Source organism: Aptenodytes patagonicus, chromosome 2 (genome assembly GCF_965638725.1).
Source record: "Aptenodytes patagonicus chromosome 2, bAptPat1.pri.cur, whole genome shotgun sequence".
Taxonomy (NCBI): domain Eukaryota; kingdom Metazoa; phylum Chordata; class Aves; order Sphenisciformes; family Spheniscidae; genus Aptenodytes; species Aptenodytes patagonicus.
In genome coordinates this window covers 25186926-25200066 of record NC_134950.1, presented here as the reverse complement: position 1 = coordinate 25200066, position 13141 = coordinate 25186926, and the positions used below count along the sequence as shown (strand labels likewise).

Below are 13141 nucleotides of genomic sequence, written 5' to 3'. Positions count from 1 at the left end.
AGGGAATGGTATAGGGCACTATCCCATGTTTCTGAAACTATTCTGGAAAAGAGTCTAATACTTAGACTGTTACCAATGGATAGAAATGTGTGGTTTCAGGTCAGCTGATCAATGAGTAATGTAAATGAGTAAAGGAGAAAGATACGAAGATCATCTTCTCCCGTACAATCACCTTTTTTTGTGTTGGTTGTGATTTGTTGTTTTACAGATGTGTGCAGGAAAAGACAGAATCACAGGCAGAGTAAACACCTCCAGATTGTCTGTGGGAACTGGATTCAAAGTAGCATTAACTGTGTGTACTACAAGGTTTCTCCATCATGGCTCAGCAAATTAATTCCTCCTCTCTCATGGGTGTGAGCTATGCTCAGCTGAGAGCACGTAACACTTGTTTCTGTCAGGAAGCGGTGGGTAGATGTTGATGCTGCCGGGACTGGCACGGGGATATCAGGATGCTTCATCCCTCTGTCCAGGTGTTCCCCTGCCTGCAAGGGAAAGCAGCCTGCTCCCCGGTCCTCCTGACCATGAAAGCAGGTTTGACTCCTGTCAGAAAACCCAAGTTTCCATCTCAGAACAGCTGAAATATGCAAAAAGAACCAGGAAACTTGAGAATATCCCTACACCATACTTTGGCTTCATGCCCGAGACAGCACCAGTTTCAGTAAAGAAATGGAGAAATACTAGGAGTCAGTTTTGGGACTCTGGAATTAGAGAGACTTTATACTAATAATGACCTTGTTATTTTGGAAAGGATGACAGGGAAGGAATAGAAATAGTGAGGTGAAATGAAAACAAGGTAATGGACCTTCCCGCAGTGACTGATAATGAAGCATTTGCATGTCGAAGGAAATGGAAATCTGTGGACAAGAGCCTCCTGCTGTACAGGTCTCCCAGAAATTTTGGAAGTTCAGAAAAGATTTTGTCAGAGGCAATAAAGAAATGTCTGGAGGCTGTGTTGCATTTAGAGAGTGTTCCCAGATGAAGAAATTTGTAAGGAGGAATGGGTGAGCTGCCAAACTTATAATGAATCTTTGGGCTAGAGCCAGAGGCCTGTGAGTTTGGGGAAAGGCTTGGAGCAAGGAGTACGGGGGCTGGTCTTGGACCAAGGGTCTGTCCCAGAGCTGGCAAGAGGTGGAGTCACCTGCAGAACCAAGTGCAGCACGTACGCGTGCCAGGAAAGGGGTACTGAGCAGTTTCTAATGTTTACTTCAGGAACTAGGTATGATTATATCTGAAATGCATCATACGATCCTTTACCCTTCTTTGAATTAAAATGAGAAAAAAGAAAGGGAGTGGAAGCTAACTTGCACAAAATGTCTCACTAGAGCCAAAGTGCTTGGAATTACTGCTATTCATTTACTCTTGGCAACAACCACAAAATGTGTTTTCCAAACAGGAACAATGTTACGTTAACTGCTATGTACTTCATGCTTGATCTTTGCAAATGAAGCTACTGCAGTTTCCTAGAAGGTGTATGTAGGTAATACATAGATATGTCTTTCTTCCCATCCGAGTGTTTTGCTCTTGGTATATTTATGAATGAATTGCAAATTTGGGTATTCTTTACTTGTATGATTGTATGGCAAGAAGATTAAACCTTCTTGATGAACTAAGAAATCATTTGGAAATATCTGAGAACCTGCCAAACCCAATCTTTCTGGTTGGATATTTAGCTAGGGAAAACCAGAATTCTGGACTTTAAGAACAGATATTTGACACCCAGCAAGTTCATACATTTTGAAGCAAATTTGGTAGGAGTTATACCGAGATTTATAAAGAAGTTGTAAAGAAAAGAGAGGCAAGTAAGGTTGAGGGCTAGAGAGAAAATGAAATAATAAAATGGCAAAGAAAGAAGAGAAATTTAGGAAGAAGTTTTATAATGTGCTAGCTGGGAGAATAGTTTTCTCCTCTTTTATTTAATTCTGAGTGAAAACTTTTGTTCTGTTACTCAAAGATAAAATCTAAAAATAAACCTGATGTTATTGCTGGCAGTGTCGCAGGACATGTAATTTTTTGTATATGTATTACTGTGGAGTGAGCTAAGAAACACAATATATTGAGTCTTAAAATTGCCATTAATGCATTGCCTACTCAGGCAATAATTTTCCTATGATCTCATTTTTTCTTAACTGATCTCATCCTTCCTTTTTGCTTAAATTGTCTTACTCTATAACAAACATCTTCATGGAACTAATATTTACTCATTATAAATTACTTTTTCAATGTCTTAACTTTGCTGTAGTATTTACCAAATTGAGCTAACCTCCTTTTGCTTTGCATACAGCAATAGCTTTCTTTAACGTTTATCCATTCTCATGTATTAGGATAAAGACCTACATAACCAAATAAGTAATATCGAGGTTAAAAAAAAAATATTAAGGAGTCATAAAGATGTAGGACAGCAATAGAAAATAACTAACTCATTTTTAAACAATCAATCTTTGCAAGGGAGCTGGCTTGCAAAAACTTTTGAAAAATCACCATCTAAAACTTGGGTCCTTTGAATGTGTTCAGTTTGAATATCCCAAAATGGAAATGTTTGAGGAAATTAAGCAGTGTCAGGGGACATTCTTGGGCATTGGGACTCCACCATTATTGTTGCTGTTAAATTGCTGGAGCTGTCTCTGGCCCACAGTGATTAGCACTCCCCAAGCAATCCCCGTGCGTGGTTCAGAGGCTACAGGGGGACAGGGATTATTCCCAGTAGGCAGCTTGCATACACCCACTCTATTTTAGCGGGAAGGTGGTTTAATACTGTGGATGCAGGCCAGCTGGCCTCTGAGCTTATCTTGTATCTTAGGCTGCTCTCTGGCACTGAGACCAGTGGTATAAAACAGCCTGCTTCTGTACTACTAAATACCCTGAGCTTACAGAGTGGTTGCATCCACGTTGCTTATTAGGATGGGTCCCTGGCTCATGCTACTTCCCATATCATGCCTGAGGATTGTTTGAGAAAATGTTAATTGTCCTAGGACAAACAATACCAGGAACTGTTCTGATGATTTAACAGCCTAGAAGAGTCAATTCCAATGCCCAGGAAAACTCCCTGGTGCTGCTTTAGTTATGTTAAGGCAATGTAGCATTAGTTAGGAATAAGCTGAGAGGGTACAAACACACTCCCGGAGACCCTGGGAGGGTGAGCAAAGTCAAAGCAGTGTAAGCTTCGTCAAAGCCAAAGTAGGGGTTCAGGCCTGAGCATAATTTGCTTTGAGAAAGGAGTAGAAGGAAACCTGCAGGGATCAGAGAAAATAATTTAATAGAATTTTCAGCTTTAGAGGAAATTAAGATGCTCAATGTGAAATATTCTTTTAAGCTTTGTTTTATGTATCTCTCGGTAATTGGATCCCAGCTGGATTCTTCCAAGTAGAACTGAGATTTCCTTGCATTGTTAATTTTGCAAAGGTGTCATCACTGTAACTGTCATTTACAGACAAACTGGATATTGAGTGGAGGAGGAGAACACTTTTACTATTGACTTGACCTTTCCTTCCCTTGCCTTGTCTGTCCTTGTCTTGCCTGTCCTGGCCTTGCCTTTGGATAATACAACTCACATTGAGGGGTTTTTTAACTTTTGTGTTGGCAATACAAAACCCCTGCTGACTTAGAAGCAGGTTTATGGATGAGTAGCTCTCATACAATGAGTATGTCACTTTTCATAAGAAGAGTGGAAGGGAGTTACTTTTGGGTACAAGGATGTTTGCCAAAGTTGTGAGAAAGTTCCCTGTTTAAAATGAGAGCTGGTAAAAGGAAGAGGTTATAGTTTACAGGGCAAGTGCAAAAGCATGCAACTGCTAAAAAGGTATCACTGAAAGTTTATCTGAGGGGATGAGTGTTCAGATCTGTTAGTCATTACTGATTGCCACTCCTCAAAATACCACCCAGCTGGAGCTTTTCTTAGTAAAAGAGTTAAGTTTTATTTTTCATGGAGCCCATCTCAGCTAAATCAACTTTAATAATTACAAGGTTATTAAAAATTCCCACCAAGTCAGAAGACAAAGATTTTAAATACATTTTAATTTGGAAATGTTTGGTATTTCTATAAATAGAATTTTGCTAGTGAAAGTAGTTTTGAAATATGCTGTATTACATTCAGACTGGTAGATTTTTCTTAAGTAATTTAGCACAATGGGGTGTGTTTCTGTTAGTACTATCCACTAATGCCATCCAGGTTTTTTCCCACCAAGATTCATGCCTGACTTCAAAATAGGTAACTGAGTCTCTTCAGACTGGGATCCAAATCTTTATATTCAAATTAAAAGGATTCAATACCATGGCTCTAGTTTTGACTTGTTTTAAGGGAAATAAAACAGCAGTCATTTTACCCTTCTCCCTTTTCTGTCCTTCCCCTCATATACACACACATATTCTTAGCCTTTTTTCTGTAATTATCTTTCTTTCCGCTTGTTCTTCTCCCACAAATCATATCTTAGCGTTATCTTTGTATTACAACCGTGCTGGAATATTTCATGTCGTATTAGTAAAAATAATTAATAATTAGATATGCCACTAAGATAGTAAGACGGAAAATAGTTAATATGTCAGGATATCTGTATCCCATTAGAACTGGAATTTTGTTTCTGCTCAAGTTGGCTTGCATTCAACATCCTCTGATTTTGAAAGAATAAGCAACCCAAGCATATTCCTACACTTATGAATAAAGCCATACTGTAGACTGCACATGAATAAATCCAGGCAGTCATTTTTATTGTCATCAAAGAGCATTTTTATTCTATGCCCACAAATGTTCTCGGTAATCTATGAAAGAGGCCTCTGAGTTAACAAGTGAAAACAGGCATCTTTCTCACCCCTTGCCTTGGCAGAAGTACATGGTTAACATTCATCAGCAGTCACAAGTGAACTCATGTAAAGGCTTGCCTACAGACAGATGTTTTTCCAATTGAGTCTTTGATTGGCCCACTTGTACTTGTGCAGTATGACATGACCTTTAATTATACAGTCAAATACTACTTTTCCACCAAGCATTTGCCTCATTCAGTGCACAAGATGGATGAGAGTGCACTGGGAATTGAATTGGGTTGGGCAATAAGGGAGATTACTGATTAAGGGTATCTCAACTTAGTAAGATGAGGACACCGCTGCAGTTTGATGGGCATTCTTGACACCTTTAATCTTTCAAGCCAAGCAGACAAACGGGCAACTAGCTACCTCACAAGTTTATTTATGGCCACAGGAATTTAAGAACATGAGCAGACACACTGATTGAAGCCATAGGTCTATCTAACCCAGTGTCCTATCTCTGACAGCAGTCAAAAGTGGATGCATATGAAAAAGTTTAAGGACAAGACAATACTACCTGCAGGTATTCCCCTAACTGCCATGCTTTTGTGGCTCAGGGATTTCCTAATCTGGAGGGGTCTTTAATGTAAATATTAAACCTCAGTTGATTTCTCTTCACCGGCATCCCATTAAGCCCTTTAAAGTCCTTTTAATCTTTTGCCATATGCTGCCTTCTGTGGCAAGGCTCGTGGCTCACCTCCCCCTGCTTGCCTTAAGCCTGCCATGTGCTGGCTTTCTGTGAATGGTCAGTCCCTATCTGTTCTCATCATGCAACTCATGCATATGCTCATATTCTTTCAAAAAAGAAGGATGCTGAGCAGAAGCCAGAGGATGTACCCAGGGTCCCAGAAAGCTTGTAGCATGCCCAGAAGGGAGCCAGCCTTCACTCCTGCTGTTATCCATGACAGCTTGGCCTGCCCGCCTGTGCAATTGTCAGATATAGACATACCCTGTGGTATTTCTGCTTCAGTGGCTCATGGAAAAAAAGGCTGCTGATGGCTGAAATAGAAGATTTCAGGAAGTGTATGAGTGGTCTTTTGGCCAAGTTGAGTGTCACTATAGACAACAGGATTTTCTCTCTGATGCAACCACAGAATTTCTGTGTGATGCTGAGATAGTCCAATAGACAAGACATTTCCCAGATGGCCATTAATTATGCGTTTGAAATCATGGGGTTTGACTTGCAGAAGTGCTGAGCACTCACAGCTGCAGTTGACATCGAGAGCTCTACTTTGTACATGCGAAGTGCTGCTTAATGCCAAGTCCCCTGAAAAATCAGTCCCTTCACGTCTCGTATCGGCCACTGCAATTAACAGAAGCTTTTGACCTGAATTTCTCTGTGTTCTGTTTTCCCTGTTTGTAATGGAGGGCTGATGTCACCCTGCCTCATCAGAGTGTTAGATTTCTAAATTCTCAGGCGCTACCACAAAAAGCATCACAGTGCAGCCCACTCAAATAGTAACTATGGAATTCAGAGGGGGTTTCAATCCTGCTTGGGGTATGAGGTCAAAATCTCAACAGCAATGACAAAACAGGGTACGGCACAAGTATCTACCCATTCCACTGCCATTAGCCATTCTGGGCATTGTTCTCACCAAAAAAAAAAAAAAAAAAAAATACTGATCATGTAACAGGCAGCTTTTGTTATTTACTGGAGGCTGAATTTGTATTGCCCAAGTAGCCTCAGTTCTGGCATCTCCTATTTTTGACCCATCTCTGCGCTGGGTCAAAAACTGGCTGGACGGCCGGGCCCAGAGAGTTGTGGTGAATGGAGTTACATCCAGTTGGCGGCCGGTCACGAGCGGTGTTCCCCAGGGCTCAGTACTGGGGCCGGTCTTGTTTAATATCTTTATTGATGATCTGGATGAGGGGATTGAGTGCACCCTCAGTAAGTTTGCAGATGACACCAAGTTGGGTGGGAGTGTTGATCTGCTCGAGGGTAGGAAGGCTCTGCAGAGGGACCTGGACAGGCTGGATGGATGGGCCCAGGCCAACTGTATGAGGTTCAACAAGGCCAAGTGCCGGGTCCTGCACTTCGGCCACAACAACCCCATGCAGCGCTACAGGCTTGGGGAAGAGTGGCTGGAAAGCTGCCTGGCGGAAAAGGACCTGGGGGTGTTGGTCGACAGCCGGCTGAACATGAGCCGGCAGTGTGCCCAGGCGGCCAAGAAGGCCAATGGCATCCTGGCCTGTATCAGAAATAGTGTGGCCAGTAGGAGTAGGGAAGTGATTGTGCCCCTGTACTCGGCCCTGGTGAGGCCGCACCTCGAATACTGTGTTCAGTTTTGGGCCCCTCACTACAAGAAGGACGTTGAGGTGCTGGAGCGTGTCCAGAGAAGGGCAACGAGGCTGGTGAGGGGTCTGGAGCACAAGTCTTATGAGGAGCGGCTGAGGGAACTGGGGTTGTTCAGCCTGGAGAAAAGGAGGCTGAGGGGAGACCTCATCGCTCTCTACAACTACCTGAAAGGAGGTTGTAGCGAGGTGGGTGTTGGTCTTTTCTCCGAAGTAACAAGCGATAGGACGAGAGGAAATGGCCTCAAGTTGCGGCAGGGGAGGTTTAGATTGGATGTAAGGAAAAATTTCTTTACTGAAAGAGTGGTGAAACATTGGAACAGGCTGCCCAGGGAAGTGGTTGAGTCCCCATCCCTGGAGGTATTTAAAAGACGTGTAGATGAGGCGCTTAGGGACATGGTTTAGTGGGCCTGGTGGTGTTGGTTGACGGTTGGACTCGATGATCTTAGAGGTCTTTTCCAACCTCAATGATTCTATGATTCTATGATTCTATGATTCTATTTTTCCTGTATTTTCCCAGCACTTGTCAGGGTGTTTGTTTAGAGAGCATGTTTGAGGCGTCAGGTCAACCTGAACCCATTTGCATTTTGAAGTTCTTGTAAAGTATTTTTGCTTGCATTTTGCCTTCCAGAAAATACCTGCAACAACAAACGTCTGGACCTTGTCTTCATCATTGACAGCTCTCGCAGCGTACGTCCTTATGACTTTGAAAAAGTGAAGGAGTTCATTTTAACCATCTTGCAGTTTCTGGACATCAGTCCTGATGCCACCCGCGTAGGTCTGATTCAGTACGGCAGCACAGTCAAACATGAGTTTTCGCTGAAGACATTCAGGAGGAAGCAGGATATCGAAAGAGCAGTGAGGAGGATGATGCACCTGGCAACTGGCACCATGACTGGACTGGCTATTCAGTATGCAGTGAACATCGCATTTTCAGAGTCAGAAGGAGCTCGACCTCTGAAGCAGAATGTGCCCCGAATTATCATGATAGTGACGGATGGGAGACCTCAGGATCCAGTGGCAGAGATTGCCACTAAAGCACGTAACTCAGGAATCCTGATTTTTGCCATCGGAGTGGGAAGGGTAGATATGAACACGCTGAAGTCCATTGGGAGTGAACCGCATGAAGAGCATGTGTTTCTGGTTGCTAATTTCAGTCAGATTGAAACACTGACCTCTGCCTTCCAGACTAAACTTTGTGGTAAGGTTTTTATCTATGGATTTGAATGCGTAGATGAAAGTAAAACATAGAAAAAAATTGTGCATTATAATTAAACTTTTTTTTTTTACATGGAACCTTATCTGTTAGATTATACATATTGAAAAAAAGGGAGACTAGCCAGACAATAACAGCAGTAATACATATGGGGAAAAACTAATTATACTGCTAAGTGCCATAAAATGTGATCTAATTCCTAGTGGTCATAAGCAGTGAGGCAAACACACATATCATGATTTTCCTATTCATTGCATAATAGCAATAAATTTACAACCCTCTGCTATTTGAATATTAGATAAGTTGTTTCATCTATTGATTTTAAATGTGATCTCCCTTAGTACTGAAACTTCCAACTGATAAACAGTATTCTGGTTATTTAAAAAATTCTATGGAGTTCATGGATTCCTCTTCCAAAGCTTATATATTAATTCTATGCAAACAATTATCTCTGTGCATGCCTTGTGACTGGAAGTGAGACACAGAGACATGGTAGTGTTTTTATTCCATCCATTTTAAATATAGAAAGCTAGGAAAAGCCATTACAGTGATATTATTCATTCATACAATAAAGTAAATAATCTTTTAATAGGTATCAATTTACAACAGAGAAATTGCTTCCATCTGTAATTCCCTGATAAGAAATTACCTTTTACAAATATCATGGCATACATAATCCATTTTATTCCAATCTGTGTACTTAATATAATTTTCTTCTTTAGTTTTTCCTGAGATAAATATGAAAGATCTTCATACAGATTTGGCATTAAGCTGAGGCATTTTCAGCAGAGGCCAGAAAAGGAATGCATGGTGAGATTGAATGCTCACTCATCTCTAGGGATGCGTTTGTCAGAAAAGAACTGAGGCTTATTGCCAGGATAGTCTGGAGAATTTTCCTTCCTTATTCTTTTCCAAAATTGTTTCAAAGAGCAACAGGGCTCCAGCTGAACTGCATCAGCACAAAACACCATCACAGACATTCATCAGATAATAGATTTTTTCCTGTTTCTTCCTTGCCATATTATTAGCTGGTGTAGTAAGATACATTTAAAAACCAAGAAAGAGTAAACTAAATATGGATTGAGGGTTTAAATGGGATGAACAAGCAAATGCTTCAAAACTTCATCTTATTGGATTTTTTTAATTGCATTTTAGAAACAAATCCAGTACAAATACCACTTGCTTTTTTTCTGACTAGGCAGTGTCCAGTAAATGTATTAGAGTTTTATAGTTCACTTTTAATCCAAATACATGTGTTCCTCAGTAAAACCACCCCCCTGCAGATGGAGGACTATGGAGGTGGCAAAGATTGCTGCTGCCTCCTTTTCTCAGGGAATGCCTCCACAATGTTTGCTGTGTCAGGAATTGAAGGTGATATCCAAAAACGCACTTAAAAACCCAGGCCCAGATGCAACAGAGAATTTAAGCTGTTAGATTTTTATGGATTTCAACTTAAGGGACTAAATTGCAGATAGGATCCTTAATATTTTATTGAGTCTGGGCTGTGAAGCAGCATTCAGCTTGCTGAATTTCAAGAGGGCAATCTAAGCATCTATAGCCTCTGCTTCCTAGAGCACCTACATTCCTCCTGGGACATATGGTTGGTTTTTTAAAGTCCTCCCCAGTGTGGACCCAGAGGCAATATCATTGTAGCTGAGTCGAACATCTGGACACCTTGTTTCTTTTCTAGAGCAATTGAAGGCACCCCTCTGGTCAAGGGTCCTGGCATGCAGTCTGCTGGGCTTCGTGCTGTGGAAAAAGACCTTGGCACCTGAGGTGGCCTTGTGTCTGGATTGCCCTTGTGTCTGTGGGAATGTGTCTTCCTGGTTCCTGTGAAGATAAGAGAAAAACCTGGCCAAGTGATTAAGCTCTGTGGGGAAAATTAAAAAGTAAACCAAATTAACCACTGTTTACCCATGGATGGCAGAGGTTACCCAGTGCCTAGCAGCTATATTCTCAGAAGAATCCATATAAACTGGCTGTGCTCCATCCTCTGCTAAGTCAGACTTTCCCTACAGTTGCTGCCTCTGGCTGCTAAAGATTTGGGGATGTCAAAAACAGCTGAAGCCAGGGGATCCCAGGAGCCTCTTTTTATTACCAGTCAGCAAGGTAAAAGAGAAGCAAACAGTATCCTGGGAAATCAGAGGCATGAGGAGTGAGACAAGAGTTGAAAATTCAGAAGAAGAGAAACAGAAATGGGGACAGAATCCAGGAAAGGAGGTGGAGATTGAATAGAAGAAGAGTGAGAAAGACAGAAGTTGGGATGGAGCAGTCAGGAGCGAATAAAGTCTTTATTATTCTCTTGTAAAGCCGATAGTGGTGTCATCCCCATTTTACATTGGAGAACGGAGGCACAGAATCAGGGTTAAGACTGTCAAGATCATCCACTAACTTTAAATATTATACTCGGTGCAATTCCTGGTCTGATTTTCTGGGGCATAAAGCATTTTTAGACTAATATAACATACCAGTCACAGCTCTACAGCCTTCACTCGCAGCTGAGAGCACCCTGCATTCTTGCAAATTCAGATTCAGGTGTCTCTAGCTGAACACATACAGTGTGAAGGTTGATGCTTGCTTGAAGATACTGGTATTATTGGCTTGCCCAAAGTCAAATAAGGACCCTGTGACATAGACAGAGATAAAATCTAATTCACAAGGCTCACATTCAAATTCCTTAACTATGAGATCACCCTTTCTATTACTTCAGTCCCTGGCTGTGTCCACCAAACACCTCCTGCAACAAATGAGGTTGCAGAAATCATACAGAGAGCAGCCTCCTTCACCACAGAAGTCTGACTGATGACCAGACTACCACTGATTCTTTGAAATGGGTGCAACAGAGACACTTTGGAAAAAAAATTATGTGATAGTACATCAGAAGATTGGTAACAGATGGTAACAATATATTCTCAGAAGGGACTGAGTTATTGGGATGCCAATCATTGAATGCTTCTTTTTTCTTTTTTTTTTTTCATTTTTTAGTACTCTGTTTTGCAGCCTTATGTTCTTTCGATATGGGAGGACTGACTGGTTTTTTAGTAATGTTCTATAGATTCACATTCTATAGCTTTAGTAGATGGTAAGATTTTCTGACGCTTAAACTACTGAAATGAGTATATTTTTCATTTGTCATATTTGAAAGTGCTTCTTTGGTCATAACAAGCTATACCTGATGTTGAAAGCTAGCGAAATATAGCCAAGAGGAAACTTCTGTTTAGAAAGTATCAGAGGTCATAAACTTCATTTTCAGAATGACAGAAAGGTGAAAAGACAAGAAGTCCAAGCAGGTCTGTATTCACATAAATAAAAGTACTTGAGAAGTTTTATTATGGCAGAATATTATGAGATCCAAAAAGCTGATTAAGAGATTTGGGAATTGTGGTGGTTTGTATATTAGTAATAAATGCATAACTCTGGTAACCATTCCAAAGACCAGATACATAGTATGTATCTCAAAACCACCTTTTTTTTCCACAAGTACCACACATACCACATGTTAAGTTATTTGTCAGGCTGCTGTTGTGGCTGCTAGAAGATTACTGTTAATACCTATTCCGTAAATTTTGAGCTTTATCGACCTAGCACAATAAGGAGCACATCAATCCCTAATTGTTGTTGAGCAAAATAGATTATTTTCCACGCAATGTTCTCTGAGAAGTAATTCACCTATATATTATAGAAATTACATACAAGCAATGCTCCAGTGGAAAGAAAACATCAAGAAGATTTCTCAATTCCCAAATACTGATCTGGAGAAAAATAGTTCAGCAATGAATTTGGCAGAACAGTCCCACTACTCTCTTTCTTTCTTACTGTCTCAGGCTGTTGCATTTTACTGCTTGCTATTAGAGACATAAAATACATGCAGATTAAAAATAGACTCAGAAAGACTTATACTCCGGAGTGTAGCTCAGCTCAGCTCCCACTTACTGAATCTTGGATATGCATGACCTCAGTGTCGTCATGTATTGCTTGTATGTTCCTCAACATTAATAATTAAGCAAGCAAGGTTCTTCATCAAGTTGTTTTCTAGTCATTCTTCTCTAGTATTGTGCTATGTGGTGATTTTCTTCATTCAAGAAATTGAATGTCCTCTAGAACAGTTTGTACTTAAATTCCACTTATTTTCTAAATTTGAATGTGGTAGGTTTGTTTCATTGTCTTCTTGGGACCACCAAGTAATTAGTGTTTCCAGATACTCTATTGTATATTTTTATTTTGTTTATATCTCCATTCCACATGTAATTTCATTTCCAAAAACATGCCACCAATGTCAACCAGACAGAAAATACCTAAATTCCTACTTTTTTAGGAATAAATACATAGTACTGTTTGTTAAGGATTTTTTTACAGTCTTATAGGCTTAAGCTTCCATTTTTGTCTTTGCTGTCAACACTTAATTTGAAATTTCTAAATTATTTCAGTAAAATTTTCTACACCATTTTTTTTTAGTTGGGACCACAAGTAAGACTAGCAGTTAATAACGTTTTACTTCTTTTTTTTCAGTGCCCCATATGTGCAGTACAATTGAGCATCGCTGTGATCACTTCTGCATAAACACCCCTGGCTCCTACATATGCAGATGTAAACAAGGATACATTCTGAATGCTGACCAGAAGACTTGCAGCAGTATGTTACCTTTCTTAACTTTTCTCTTTCATGCTCCCAAAAAGTGCTTAACATCACGCACCCTTTTTGTTGAGCTCATAAAGAAGGACTGAGCTCAGTATATAATTAATGGTAATCATCAGAAAGCATCTGAAAAGGTGAAGTTGTATTTCTTTTTCTTGTTTTGTGTAAATGAAGTTCTTATAAACCTTTCTGAAATACATCAAG

The 13141-nt window shown here is 40.4% G+C and overlaps 1 protein-coding gene across 2 annotated transcripts in view; it reads left to right on the top strand.

The window, feature by feature from the left end:
• The window catches only part of MATN2 (matrilin 2), a 76277-nt gene that overhangs the window by 16310 nt on the left and 46826 nt on the right, over positions 1-13141 (top strand). For both annotated transcript variants that reach the window (XM_076329365.1, XM_076329364.1), the window contains exons 3-4: positions 7718-8287; positions 12812-12934. In XM_076329365.1, coding sequence (XP_076185480.1) covers positions 7718-8287; positions 12812-12934 — 693 coding nt within the window. The remainder of the gene's footprint in view (positions 1-7717; positions 8288-12811; positions 12935-13141) is intronic.